The sequence below is a fragment of the Bos mutus genome, unplaced genomic scaffold (assembly GCF_027580195.1).
Source record: "Bos mutus isolate GX-2022 unplaced genomic scaffold, NWIPB_WYAK_1.1 CTG205, whole genome shotgun sequence".
In the NCBI taxonomy this organism is placed as follows: Eukaryota; Metazoa; Chordata; class Mammalia; order Artiodactyla; family Bovidae; genus Bos; species Bos mutus.
Genome location: NW_027219506.1, coordinates 242,644 through 258,132, shown reverse-complemented (window position 1 = coordinate 258,132; position 15,489 = coordinate 242,644). Strand labels below are relative to the sequence as shown.

The 15,489-nt window shown below is 40.3% G+C and overlaps 1 protein-coding gene across 1 annotated transcript in view; it reads right to left on the bottom strand.

Moving 5' to 3' along the window:
- SLC9A7 (solute carrier family 9 member A7) overlaps positions 1 to 15,489 on the bottom strand; it is a 186,022-nt gene that overhangs the window by 65,304 nt on the left and 105,229 nt on the right. Inside the window, exons 4-5 of the mRNA XM_005898185.2 lie at positions 10,476 to 10,552; positions 5,448 to 5,560 (exon numbers count right to left, since the gene is read on the bottom strand). Of these exons, the coding sequence (XP_005898247.2) occupies positions 5,448 to 5,560; positions 10,476 to 10,552 (190 nt within the window). The remainder of the gene's footprint in view (positions 1 to 5,447; positions 5,561 to 10,475; positions 10,553 to 15,489) is intronic.

Sequence of the window (15,489 nt, the reverse complement as noted above, 5' to 3'; positions counted from 1 at the left end):
TTTATTCTGTTTCTTTGAAAAACCCTAATACAAAATTGTTACTCTAGTTTATTATTATATGACATAAAAACTGTCTTGTTTTGAACCCAATGTTGAAGAAAAATTATCAAAACAACAACAATAATTAAGGTTTTACCAGGAAGCAGGCACTATGATAAACATTTTACAATTTTGTTTAGTCCTTATGAAAACCCTAAGTGGGTAGTATTATCATATCCCCCAATTTAGAGATGAGAAAACAGGCCCTGTGTGATGGGCTGTTTTCCTGCTGCAGTATCAAACTTCCCAAAATCTCAGTGGTTGGACCTGACTGAAGTTTTATTGATTACTCATACAGTATGTCTACTGGGGGTTGGCACCAGAGGCCTCTGTTCACAACAGTCAGTCACTCACTCACTCAAGAACTGAAGACTGGTGTAGGTCAGTCTCAGTGAGCAGAGCATAGGGCTGGCAGTCCAGGAAACCTGGGTTCCAGGACTTTATCAGCAAGGGTCCTGGCAAGAACTAGATGAGCACTTTGAGGAGTGTTTAAAAAGGGATTATTTATAGACGTGTAGAGAGAGTACAGGGCTTCCCTGGTGGCTCAGATGGTAAAGAATCTGGCTTCAATGCAGGAGACCGGGGTTCGATCCCTGGGTTGGGAAGATCCCCTGGAGAAGGAAATAGCAACCCACTCCAGTATTCTTGTTTGGAAAATTCCATGGATGGAGGAGCCTGGTGGGCTACAATCCATGGGGTTGCAAAGCGTCAGACACGACTGAATGACTAAGCACAAGCACATAGAGAGTATGGCAAAGGGGGAGTGCAGTTACCTGCAGCTGAAAACAGGGAGCTTTTATGCCATCCCTGAGCCTGAAGGAGTGACTGTCAGAACCAGGAGCTATGTGGAGAGGGTCACTCAACAGGAGCTGTGACCTCTGATCAAGAGAAACAGGCAGCCCACAGGGACCGTGCACGTCTACCCCTGTTTCAGTCTCTTACTGGTGCTGCCCCATGGACAAATCCAATGGGAAAGGAGAAGGCATAGGAACCTTTGAAATCTTCTGTACAAGTCAGCCTCCCAGTGCCAAGAAGAGAGTGGAGAAGGATGGTGTGTAAACCTGGAGGGGCAACTAGAAGCCATCCAATAATGCACAGCAAAGTCCAAAGACTTAATAAAGTGAAGGCTTGAGCTACATAATTTTCAAAAGCCCTTTTGACTTTTAGACACTATTTTCCTAAAATACTACTGTGAAAGTGAAAGTCACTCAGACGTGTCTGACTCTTTGTGACTCCATGGACTATACAGTCCTTGGAATTCTCCAGGCCAGAATACTGGAGTGGGTAGCCTTTCCCTTCTCCAGGGCATCTTCCCAACCCAGGGATCGAACCCTGGTCTCCTGCATTGCAGGCAGATTCTTTACCAGCTGAGCCACAAGGGAAGTCCAAAATACTACTATACCAATAGCAAAAATATAATGTACAGTTAGCTTATTTATCTATGATGATAAATGCTAGCTTTATAATTAATTTTAATAATTAACACTTTGCACTAGTCTAAACTTGGCTGTTCTGATTTTCAATCTCTCATTCTCCCTGCCCATCACCTTAGAAAGCAAGGCAGGAAGTCTCCCATGGCCCTCCTGGGCAACCCTGTGTCCGACCAAGATGAGGACTACAGGTGTGGACAATCAGGTGATGGCGGTGGGCAGGGGGGTGGGGAGATAGGCAGGGGATGACAGACTAGGCAGGTGACTTCTAAAGACAGGGAGTAAACAAGCTGCTCCCCTCACAGCTCAACCCTTGGAATCAGAGAGAACAGGGTCACAACAGCTGTTTCCAACTGGACATGGACTGAGAAATCATAATTCACTGACTGAAGACTGCTGTTACAGGTATCTTAAAAATGTGGGGAAAATAAAAGAATAACAGAAAAAGAAAGAAAGAGAAAATATCAAGAACCTGACTTTGTTCATTCAACTAACTTTTCCTGAACACTCCATTTGTATACAAAAGAGCACTGAGCACTTGTAAACCCTCGGCACAAAGCAGCAAGTAAAGTTATGTAAGAAAAAGACCCGACTCTAGAGCTGTAAGAGCTACTAACTGAAGCAGTAAAGGAATAATAACTGTAAAGGAAGAATAACTAGGCAAGTGGCAGATTTGAATTCAGTTTCAAAGACTAAGCAAAAGACTGACCAGCCTGGGTGGTGCAATTAGAAAATTACTTTTTGACAGCACTGATCACAGGTTTTGAAACCTATGAATGGGTCTGGTTTTCTTGAGGGGTGCAAAGGTGCCAGGATTACAATGAGAGGAATCACCACATAATGATTCATAGGAACGGTGCTCATTTCCTCTGGTAGCTGTTTACAGCTATGTACTATGGGTTGGAAACATATCTTTTTTTTCCTGAATTGTGGATCCAATTTTAGTCCAGTGCACAAAGATGGCACATGGCACTCATGGCACACAAGTACAGAATGGAGAGGGCTTCTGGTTACAGAGCAGCCTACATCACCCCACACATACACTGTTCCCATCAACGGGAAGACCAAAGACTGGAGCCAAGTACAGTGAAGTCACAAACAAGGACTTTTATTTTTTCATATCCCTCAATATCACGACATAACCCCAAATCAGAATTTTTGTTGGATACACCATGCACAAGAAGTCAATCTAGTCTTATGTTTCCCTCTAACTCTACACTGAAGTTTTTATTTCTTTTATGGCCCAAATTCTCAAACAACAGATTTTTAGGAAGCTGGTAAAACACTTTCAATTTACAAAAACATTATACATTTCAGAAAGATTTCCATTAAAAAGAAGTTAAAGTTAATGTTCTGATGTTTAGTAAGTTTCAAATTTCAATTTTCTAGAACTTCCATTTATATAAAACCCTTACAGTGCCAATCTTCACGGGCCAAATAAAAATGGTGTGTCATGGTAATGCCTTCCATTATTTTCTACCACAGTATGGACACATTAAAGTGAAGTAAATAATTACAAAGATAATATGGAAAAATAAACCTTTCTATCCAATTAAATGCAGCAACAATAATAGTTCAGAAGACAGTATCAATAATCTTTATGTTATGCTAACTTGCCTTTGCTTATCAGTGGTACCAGTAAGATATTAGTAATAAACTTATAGATGAGTATAGTTAGTAATATATTTTCAGAAACAATAAACATCTTTCTTAGACTTTAAAGAATTGTTTTTCAATAGACACACATCCGGAAATGTCACAGATATTGTAGTATTAGAATAATAAAGCTACATTTCAGAGTACTTGTTTTAAATGGTAACCTATTATTAAACATACACACAGGGAAAACACAGAAATCTCTGCCTGAGTCTGAAAATGTTTATTAGTTCAGATCAGTTGCTCAGTTGTGTCCGACTCTTTGTGACCCTATAGACTGCAGCACGCCAGGCTTCCCTGTCCTTCACCAACTCCCAGAGTTTGCTCAAACTCATGTCCATTGAGTTGGTGATGCCATCCAACCATCTCATCCTCTGTCATCCCCTTCTCTTCCTGCCTTCAATCTTTCCCTGCATCAGGGTCTTTTTATAGAGACCAATATAATCAGCAGATGCTATGCTCAATGCTTATGTAAAGCATTATCTCATTTAATCTTCACACCAGCCCTTCATAATAGGAAATAGGTACCATTACTCCTAATTAATAAATGAGAAAACTGACACTCAGGAGATAAAGTGTGCCCGGGACACCCAGTCAGTAGCTGGCAGGGCTAGAACTCAAACCACCACTTGCAACTCCACACCCCACATTCTTGTCACAAACAAGGGTGCTTCAACCAGCCAAGTCTTCACTATCAGTTTACTTAGAGTGTTTGTAAGAAAATAGGGGGTGAAAGAGGTCAATGCTTTTCGGATCATCGAGATTTTTCAGAGCCACACAACTGTCTAGAGCTGTGCTATCCACTGTGGTAGCCACTAGCCACTTGGAGCTATGTGGGATGGGGAGGGAGGTGGGAGAGTGTTCCAAAAGGGAGGGGTTATATGTATACCTATGGCTGATTTGTGTTGAGGTTTGACAGAAAACAGCAAAATTCTGTAAAGCAATTATCCTTCAATAAAAATAAATTAATTTAAAAAAAACCAGTTCTTTGGTTGCACTACCTCACATGTCAAGTGTTCAATAGCCACACATAGCCACTGGCTACTGTAAAGCACTAGGAAGATTATGGAATATTTCTATCATTGCAGATAGGTCTGCTGGCTAGCACTGATCTAGAAGACCCCCAAGAGGCACAGGGAAGTTGTTTGGGGGATTTTAGTATCTTAGAGATCATCACTGCCCAGAATATTAGAGTCATCACCGACACTAAAAAGACCTTTCCATCTGTACTACGAGAACAAGATTAGCTCTTTCTCCATAAATTCTTTCCCTACAATGGTGTGCTCAGTAGTTAACATTAGAGGAAAGAATAGCTGTAACTATTTTATGTGAACTAATTCAATTATGGGTTCCAACTTGAAGAGGAGAGCCTGTTTGTTTATTCTGAGCTGCAGGGGAGGAAGGGTATATAATAATTCCACTTTTAAGAACTGGTTCAAATAACACTTGAAAAATACAAGGTAACAGATTTATGAATAGGAACCACACCACAGTGTATAGGAACATTGCACAAAAGGACTTCACAAATTAAATTACATTCACTACAGTACTAGTGTACATTTCTACTAAGCAAAGATATTATTTAAACCAAATGATATGCTCCTAAAAAGAAGGCAAAAGCATAACACTGAGAAAAAAAGACAGTCTAAGTGAAAAACTTAGGACCAAATTAGACATTCTAAAATGAAAGACAAAAAGGAGGAAACACAGGTGGAAACAACTCAAGTGCTTGTTGGCAGATGAATGGATAAGCAAAAATATGGTATATTCATACAATGGAATATTATTCAGATTTAAAAGGAAGGAAATTCTGACACATGTTACAACATATATGAACCCTGAGGACATCATGCTAAGGAAATAAGCCAGACAAAAAGAGACAAATACTGATGATTCCACTTATCTGAGGTATCTACAGTAGTCAAACTCATAGAGACAGACAGTTGAATGGTGGTTGCCCAGGTCTGGGAGGTGGAGTGGGGAGAGAATGAAGAGATGTTGTTTAATGGGTACAGAGGTTCAGTTTTGCAAGACGAAAAAATTCTGGAGATTGGTTGCACAACAATATGAATATACTCAATACAGCTGAACTATACACCTAAAGATGATTAAGGTGGTAAATTTTATGTTATTTTTACAGTAATAATAATATTTTTTTTTTAAAGGGAAAGGCAAGCCCTTCTTAGAAAAGCCATCTAAGTCCATTAGACCACTTGACTTACTGGTCTCTTCCTCTACTTTTATGAAAGGTAATCATTGCTCTGAGCTTTTTAAGATTTAAATAATGGAACATTATGACAATAAGGCCAAATATGCAAATACCTGGGTCAGTAGCAGAGATAATTGCTCCGAAAAAGAGGCAATCTGTGTAGTAAAACTTATCCGAGAGCTGCCCCACAATCTTCATGAGCTTCACCACACCATACATGAGATTTCTATAACAAGAAAAGGTAAACTGTGTCAGAAGAAAAAGAAAAGAAAACCCACCTACTCGAATAAGCTGGCAAATACACAAGCAGAGGAGTACTAGAATATTGCACTTCCAAAGAGGTTTGTGGAACCATCAGGCAGCTGTTGTGGTTGGACACTAACCAGGAACATGTGCAAATAAGACTTTGGCACCAAGTAATGGTCTGCAGCTACTGTCATCTTCCTGAAGTATATTAAGCATTCCATTTTTTTAAATTGTACTTACAACTATAAGGTACGATCATCAACTAGCAACAGTTAGGGCATTTTAAGCAACTGGGTAGTAGGGAAGAAAGGAAGAGAAAGAACCCTGCAAAATGGGTAATGAATTGCTACAAAACTCCCAGGATTCTAAGACAGTGCATTTAAAGTCATGTAAATGAATGGACTGGATCAAGCTAGACAGAAAAAAAATGGGATGGCCACAAGGATCCAATGGTCAACCTTCTCTGCCAATAATTATCACAAAACAGGGAAAAGAGGCAAAACTCTTTAAAATCTTCCATTAAAATATCAGTGTACCCACTGACATATCTGGCTTCTCACTCTTGGCATGGGTTAGACAGGCAGCCCACCTTACACACTGTGCAGAATGTGATACAGCCCAAGAAGGACCACCAAGTTAATATTTTACCTTGAGCAGAGCACATTTCCTACAGGACAGCTCACAAATTAGGGGGAGTGAGGAGTGTTAAAAGGCCTAGTACTTGTTATTAAAGGAGTGTGTGTGTGTGTGTGTGTGTGTATGTGTGTGTGGGCAGCAGCTGTAGGGATTAGGGGAATACAAACAACCACAGAATAAAGAGAAATTAAGAAAACAATCCCACTTACAATGGCATAAAAAAGAATACAAAACTTAGGAATAGATTTAACCAAAAATAAATAGGCACAGTATAGACTCATTGTACCCTATAGTCAATCTCCAGTAAATAGATTCTTGTTAGTCAACACCATATCATTGTTCATCTTTGTACTGTGGGTGTCTAGAACAGTAGATTGATTATCTAGGAGCTCAAGAACTATTTTCAGAGTTGAATCCTTTTGAGAATAAATAGTTATAATTTAAAGTTTTGCCTACTGTGTGCTGGACATTGTTCCAGACACTTAAACAGTTATATTTCAATTCACAGGAACTCTATGATACCCTGGAGGAAGAAATGGCAACCCATTCCAGTATTCTTGCCTGGGTAATCCCATGGACAGAGATGCCTGGCGGGCTACAGTCTGTGGAGTCGCAAAGAGTTGGACACGACTGAGCAACTGAACTCTATGATATAGATTTGATTTGCTCTTTGTTACTTATCCGGGCTTTCTGGTGGCTCAGAGATTAAAGCGTCTGCCTGCGTCTGCCTGCAATGCACGAGACCTGGGTTCAATTCCTGGGTCAGGAAGATTCCCTGGAGAAGGAAATGGGACCCCACTCCAGTATGCTTGCCTGGAGAATCCCATGGACAGAGAAGCCTGGTGGGCTGCAGTCCATGGGGTCGCAAAGAGTCAGACATGACTGAGCGACTTCATTTTCACCTTCACTTTCTTGTTGCTTATCCAAGGCTTCTTTCATCTACCTTTTAAGTATTTCTTAAAACTAGACCTTCCTCTACATTTCCTTCTATCATAAGCTTCAGTTCAGTTCAGTTCAGTTGCTCAGTCGTGTCCGACTCTTTGCAACCCCATGAATCGCAGCACGCCAGGCCTCCTTGTCCATCACCATCTCCCAGAGTTCTCAGACTCACGTCCATTGAGTCAGTGATGCCATCCAGCCATCTCATCCTCTGTCGTCCCCTTCTCCTCCTGCCCCCAATCCCTCCCAGCATCAGAGTCTTTTCCAATGAGTCAACTCTTCACATGAGGTGGCCAAAGTACTGGAGTTTCAGCTTTAGCATCATTCCTTCCAAAGAAATCCCAGGGCTGATCTCCTTCAGAATGGACTGGTTGGATCTCCTTGCAGTCCAAGGGACTCTCAAGAGTCTTCTCCAACACCACAGTTCAAAAGCATCAATTCTTCAGCACTCAGCTTTCTTCACAGTCCAACTCTCACATCCATACATGACCACTGGAAAAACCAAAGCCTTAGACCTGAGCAATAGACTTCTCTCTGGCAGCATTTTCCCCATCATCACCAATGCCAGTATCCTGTCACTCTCTTACTGGACAAAGTCCAAGCCCCTCCTTTTTTGGTGGCATAAAAGGCTACTGCTTTTATCTCCAGCTTTCCAGATAATATTTTAAAATTAACTAAAGTCCACAGTTCATTCAGGTTTCCTTAGCTTTTACCTAATATCCTTTTTCTGTTCCAAGATTCCATTGAGGATACCACATTACATTTAGTCATCATATCTCTTTTGTCTCCTCTTGGTTTTGTCTCCTCTTGACAGTTTCTCAGACTCTGCTTGTTTTTGATGACCTTGGTAGTTGGAAGGAGTACTAGTCAGGTATTTTGTAGAATCTGAGACCTGTCTGATTTTTTTCCTCATGATTAGACTAAGGTACTTTGATTTTAGGAGGAAGACACAGTGGTAAATGCCATTCATATCACAAACATCAGAGGTACGGAGCATCTACTGATTTACCAATTTGGGCGTTAATCCTGATCACCTGGCTGAGGTAGTACTTGTCAGGTTTCTCCACTGTAAAGCTACTCCTTCTTACTTTGCATGTGGTACTCTTTGTAAGGAAGTCCCTATGCCCACAGTCAAAGGGGGGAAGGGCCAAGCTTCATTTCCTTGAGGAGGACTGGATCTGCACCAATTATTTGTAATTCTTCTAACATATCACTTCTCCCCCATTTATTTATTCATCCAATCATTTATTTATATCAGTATGTGTGTGTCAGTAGCTCAGTCGTGTCCAACTCCTTGCAACCCCATGGACTGTAGCCCACCAGGTTCCTCTGTTCATGGAATTCTCCAGGCAAGAACACTGGAGTGAGTAGCCATTCCCTTCTCCAGGGGATCGTTCTGACCCAGAGATCGAACCTGGGTCTCCCACACTACAGGCAGATTCTTTACCATCTAAGCCACCAGGAAGCCCTTTATATAAATATAGACACAAAGATACTTGTTTTATACTTTGAATGGTAATGCAAAACAATGTAATTTATTTTGTTGTTCTTTAGTCATTAGGGGGTGGTTTCAGATTGGCTCTGTGTTCCTTTGACATGCTTTGGTATCTTTTTGTTTGCTTGTTTCTGAGCACTTCCTTACTCTCTGGCACTACAAGATGCTCCATTGTCATCCTGCATATTTGCCATCCCAGCCTAGAATCAGCCATTTCTGCAAAGGGCCTTGGCTCTTCACATTGAAGAATGACATTAGAAACCAAGATCCTGGGACTAGGTTTTATTTCATTTCATGTTAACTAATCTTAATTTCAATTTAAATAGTTACATGTGGCTAGTGCTTCCTTGATGGCTCAAGCAGTAAAGAATCTGCCTGCAATGCAGGAGACACAGGAGACATGAGTTTGATCCCTGGGTGGGGAAGATCCCCTGGAGGAGGAAACGGCAACTCACTCCAGTATTATTGCTTGGGAAATCCCATGGACATAGGAGCCTGGTGAGCTACAGTCCACAGAGTCACACAGAGTCAGACACAACTGAGCATGCACACGCACACAATGTGGCTAGAAGTTACCACACTGGCTGATGTAACTCTAAATCTTAATTATAATCATCACCCTTATGGCAGAAAGTGAAGAGAAACTAAAAAGCCTCTTGATGAAAGTGAAAGAGGAGAGTGAAAAAGTTGGCTTAAAGCTCAACATTCAGAAAATGAAGATCATGGCACCTGGTCCCATCACTTCATGGAAAATAGATGGGGAAACAGTGGAAACAGTGTCAGACTTTATTCTTTTGGGCTCCAAAATCACTGCAGATTGTGACTGCAGCCATGAAATTAAAAGACACTTACTCCTTGGAAGGGAAGTTATGACCAACCTAGATAGCATATTAAAAAGCAGAGACATTACTTTGCCAACAAAGGTCTGTGTAGTCAAGGCTATGGTTTTTCCTGTGGTCATGTATGGATGTGAGAGTTGGACTGTGAAGAAGGCTGAGCACCGAAGAATTGATGCTTTTGAACTGTGGTGTTGGAGAAGACTCTTTTGAGAGTCCCTTGGACTGCAAGGAGATCCAACCAGTCCATCCTAAAGGAGATCAGTCCTGGGTGTTCATTAGAAGGACTGATGCTAAGGCTGAAACTCCAATATTTTGACCACCTCATGCGAAGAGTTGACTCATTGGAAAAGACCCTGATGCTGGGAGGGATTGGGGGCAGGAGGAGAAGGGGACGACAGAGGATGAGATGGCTGGATGGCATCACTGACTTGATGGACATGAATTTGAGTAAACTCTGGGAGTTGGTGATGGACAGGGAGGCCTGGCGTGCTGCAATTCATGGGGTCGCAAAGAGTTGGACACAACTAAGTGACTGAACTGAACTGAACTGAACTGAAACATCAAAATATTGGACTCTGGTAGTTGCCAGGGATTTGGGGGCAGGGGAAATGGGGAGGTGTTGCTCAAAGGGTACAAACTTCCATTGATAAGATTAGTAAGTTTGGGGATCTAATGTACAACATAAGATCACAGTTAATGATACTGCATCATATACTTAATTAAATGTTGCTAACATGGTCTCACCACAAAAAAGAAATAGCTAACCATGTGACCAGATGAAGGTGGTAGCTAAGACTACAGTGGTAATCATTTTGCAATTTTCAAGTGTGTAAAATTAACACACTGTATACCTTACACTTACACAATGTTATGTGCCAATTATAGCTCAATAAAGCTGGGGAAAAATATTCAACTCTGTGGACCCATGTGGATCTCATCTCTTTGGAAGTGTGGTAATTTGGTTATATGACAAAGCGTTTACTTACCCAATAATGAAGCAGGAAACAGCAGTCCCCAAGAAGGCATAGGCCAGAATAGACCCAAGATTTCTGAAAAAGTGTCTCTGAATAAAACAAAAAAGCAGGAACCATATTGTGAATTTTGACAGTGAACATTAGAAACACTAGAAGTCTCTAAAAAGTGAAACTTTACTTACTGCTTTCATCAAATCAAGTAATAACTGAAGTTACTCCTGAAAAATGCGATTAGCCTTAGAACATCATGATTTTAAGATGTTCTTTGTCCTACCAATCACTGAGCAAGCAAGCGGCTTTAGTAAATTTCAGAAAAAACTACTCTGCCTGATTGTATTAAATCACAGTGTGTGTGTGTGTGTGTGTGTGTGTGTGAATAGACTGAACATTTTCACAGATTTAACTCAATGATTGTATTAAATCACAGGGTATGTGAGTAGACTGAACATTTTCACAGATTTAACCCAAACTATTTTATCCTAGTGATTCAACTAGTCACTTCCAGTTCTGGTAGTACTTAGAAGAACATTACAGATACAAGTTTGAAACTAATAAGCTATGAAAGTACAAATGAGTTTTCAGCTTAACTCAGCATCGAAGAGTCTCCTGATATTCATGTGAATTAATCTCTGAAGCGTGGGAAAGAGGGACAATAGAGATAGACGTGGAGAAACAAGAAACAGGTAGTTTCATCTAAAATGGGCAAATTTATAAGGGTGTACACACATGCACATGCACAGATTTACTTCTCATAAACCATCAGGTCTGTGGATACTATGATGGGGAAAAACCCCATTCGTGGGACCCTGAACCACGACCCTTATTTTTCAAGGCATAAAGCTGTTCTCATTGGACAATCAACTATGTAACAAAAATGGGACAAGCAATATCTCCTAAACACTCTCATCAAACAGGAATCAGGAATATTTCATCTAAAAATTTTAAAAAGCAGGAGAGCCCCAGCATGTGAGCTGTGCACCACCAGGGAAAGAGAAGGCCAAGAAGGCCAAGAAGAACTTGACCCGGATCAAGTAGCCATCACGAAGTCTGACAAGACAAAGAGCTATGGGCATTCACTGGCCTGCTTTTCAGACAGAGGATCTAAGACCTTGGCTTCAGCCTTCCCCAGTGCCTGCCCCTCTCTGAGGCTGTAAAGAAGGCATCAAGGAATCCCTAGTGCCCATACACCATCTTCTCAGAAGAGAGTCCTTCAAAGGCTTCCCACACTAAGTCACCAAATGAAGGCACTGCCTGCACATATTATAGACATATTATGTTTGCCTCCTATATCAGTCACTGTCCTCAGTCTTTATCTTTTTAATGCTAATGCATTTATATGCCACTGTTTTAGAAAACAGTTTGATTTCCAAAAAAAAATTCAAAAACTGTGAGCCCTTAAAAGTTCCATCAAGTGCTTAAACCAAAGAGGGAATACATCAAGGACAAGACATGAGACCAATGAAACCCATGCAGAGTACCCATGAGCAAAATTTTAATCCTAGATATGCTTTCCCTTGCCACTTGGCTTTCTTCTGGTGATCATTCCCATGGTTGGTTTGAATATGTTAAGTACATCTGTATTCATGTTATTAGCCAAAGCAGAAAATTAGAAATGTAAATCCACTACCGAAAATGCATTCATGATATATTCTAACATCACCACACACTGTACACACAAATTACCTATCCCCAGTCATATCAGCTGATGTGAACTGGAATTTTAATGCACTTTGAAAAGGTGTAACATGCCACTTATTTGTATATTATTACACTTAGTACTTAACTACATACTTCATACTTTACAAAGTACTTTCACATACATTAGCTCATCCAATTCTCACAACAATCCCATCATGAAAGTGTTCCTTGGACCATTTTATGAGAGACATCTAAGGCTCAAAAGTGGGATGTGAGTTGCCTAAAGTCACATGTCCACCACACTGAAGCACCAGAACTGGAAACCAGGTCTGCTGATCCCAGGGCATTGTATCACATCCTTTTAGGGAAGAAGAACAGGAGGTGTCTCATGGAATCCTATATTTTTCATCTTCTAATTTGGCCTTAACAGTTCATGGTCATGTGTGGGTCACAGAAACATGACTGGTTTAGTCTCTCCCTTACTTTTCCCTTTCCATTATAGAATGGCAAAAAGAAACAAAAGGAGATGGCATGCCCTGGTAATGCCATTAAGAATATAAACCTAAAACAGACCAAGATTTTCAATGAAAATCTACCTTGGCATCCCAATTCCAGTTGTACCATTCTAAGTTTTATGTTCCTACTCCTTGGGAAACCTTATCATCTTCCATTCCCCTGAAAAATTTTAACATGATGTGTGTGTGTGTTTGCTGGGGGAAATTCACAAAACATGAAAGCCTCTACAGGCAAATTCTTTCCCTGCTAATGCCCTGTAAGCAAACTGAGTGGTAACACAAAATCTAAGCTAAGGCCACGGTACTTTTTTCAAGTTAGAAAAAGAAAGGCCCGTGTCTGAATGACAACTATATGTACATAGGTCAAGGGGTATGAATCTGTTTACATATCAGCAGTCAACTGGTGAAACACTTATTACACATTTTAACTGAAAACATTTAATCAGAGATGGCAACTACCTAAGAACCAACTATTTACGTGCCTGATCAAAAAGGAAGAGACTAAACTAATAGCTAATAATAACCTTTAAGACTAGCATTTCAAAAACAACTTAAATTGGTAACTGGCAAAGCCTATTATTAGTTTTTTTCTTCTGAGAAAATGAAGCTGACAAAGAAAAAGCTATGCAAACACTAAGGTGGTTTTTTCCAGCCATTACAGTGGCTTTAACAACCAATGCTTTGGTTTCATTTTCAAGCAACTATGACCTTGATTATACATTAAGATAAGTTATTTAAAATACCAAATTCTTCATCACCCATTTGATCTGAAGAGCAGTTCCCAAATTCTTCATTTAAATAAAGAATAACATCATTTATATCTGTAAGATCATCTATTTGTTACATGTCAACAGCTGACATACAGATTCTGGTTACTTTGGCAACCTCATAAATTACTCAGAAAATGGATACTTTTAAAAAGTTTTATTTTTTTATTTATGGCTCTGCAGGGTCTTTGTTGCTGTGAGGGCATTTCTCTAGTGTGGTGAGCAGGGGCTACTCTCTAGTTGCAGTACACAGGCTTCTCATTGTGGTGGTTTCTCTTGTTGTGGAGCATGGGCTCTAGCGTGTGGGGCTTCAGCAGTTGAGGTACGCAGGCTCAGTTATTTGTGGCTCCATGGCTCTAGAGCATGGGCTCAATAGTTGTGGTGCAGAGGCTTAGTTGCTCTGTAGCATGTGGGATCTTCCCGAATCAAGGATCAAACCTGTGTCTCTTGCATTGGCAAGTAGATTCTTTACCACTGAGCCACCAAGGAAGCCCAAAGATACACTTTTTGTACTGAAAACTTAACTCTAGAGATAATGTAACTCAGAGGAACAAGAACAATCCTAGTCCCTCCAGTCAGACAGACAGGTCATAACCTTGACTCAGTCCTGAACCATCTACATAACCTCACATGTCATTTGACATCCTCATCAGTATTAATCAAATGCAGGACATTCTCTACATGTCAGTGAGTATATATATGTGTGCTGGGCTGCTGTGCAGGAATACAGCCATCCATTGTGGAGAGAGAACTTAAGTTCTATCCCTTCTCCCTGAAGATGATGCAGTAAGGAAGAACCATGTGATCTCTAAAGGGAGAGATGGGCTTGACCCTGACTTGCAGCCTTGACCCTCTTATAAAAAAAAGTGGGGGAACACTATTGCTCCCATAGTCTCTATGCTATGAGCAACAGAGGCAGCCTTTGGCAGGCCCAGCAATTCCTAGGATCTTCCCATTTCAGCCTCCCCACCTGTGACTGTGACCAACCTGATGGCTAAAGGGTATGTGTCTTCAATTTATGACGTTAGTAATAAGGAGCCCCATTACCAAGGGCTAACCTTTATCATTCAACATGCACTACCAGGAACTTTGGGTCATAAATTGATCATTCAGTTGCCAATTAGCTCCTTGTGTCTGTTTATAAATGAGTTGGAAACCTGGGGGAGAAAGGGTATGAGGTAATTTGCCACCCTCACATTCATACAGTTTCTATGATGATTAGAAATAATGTATGTAAAAACAGAAGTAAAGGATATATGCAAAGTTCCTTATATCAGATGTTCCATAAATAACTGTATTTGTGTGGGTTGTAAATAGTTTAAAAACAATTTGAAAATTGCAGAGTTGCTTTGACAGAAGAACTGGCCAAATGGGGAGACACTTTCTTATAAAATCAGTTGGGATTGTTTCCTCCTCTATGTTCTGAAAGATTTTGTGTAGGATTGGTATTATTTCTTTTTTAAATGCTAAATAGAACTCACCAATGAAGCCATCTGAGCTTGTATAAAGTTTTTTAATTATGAAAGCAATTTATTTCATTAATATAGGACTGCTCAAGTTTTCCATCTCTTCTTGGGTCAGTTCTGGTAATTTGTACCTCTCAAGAAATTTGTCCATTTGTCCATTTCACCTGGGTTGTCAAATTTATTTGTACAAAGTTGTTCATATTACACTCTTACTGTCCTCTTAAGGTGTAAAGGGTCTGTAGCAATGTCACCTCTTTCATTCTTGATATACGTAATTTGTTTCTTTCCTCTTTTTTTTAACCTTGATTGATCTATCTAGAGATTTATCAACTTGGAAGGCATTCTCTACTTCCTAAGGATGTTATTGAGTTTTATTGGCAGTCAACATCTCTCTTTTCTAGGCTCACTGAAAAGGTTTCCTTTAGTCCCCTTTCAGAAAGACAGCTGAAACAGGTTCCTTGGCTGTTATCTGAAGTAGGCATTTTTGGAAACTAAATTTTCAAAGAATAGTCCCACAGTGGGGGAGGAAGGCAGCCACTAACACTATTTATAAAGGTATTTAGTATTTTAAATATTTAGAGCCTTAGACCCAATCTTGCTGCTGAGCACAATGACCCTCCCTCAAAAATGACAGATTTTT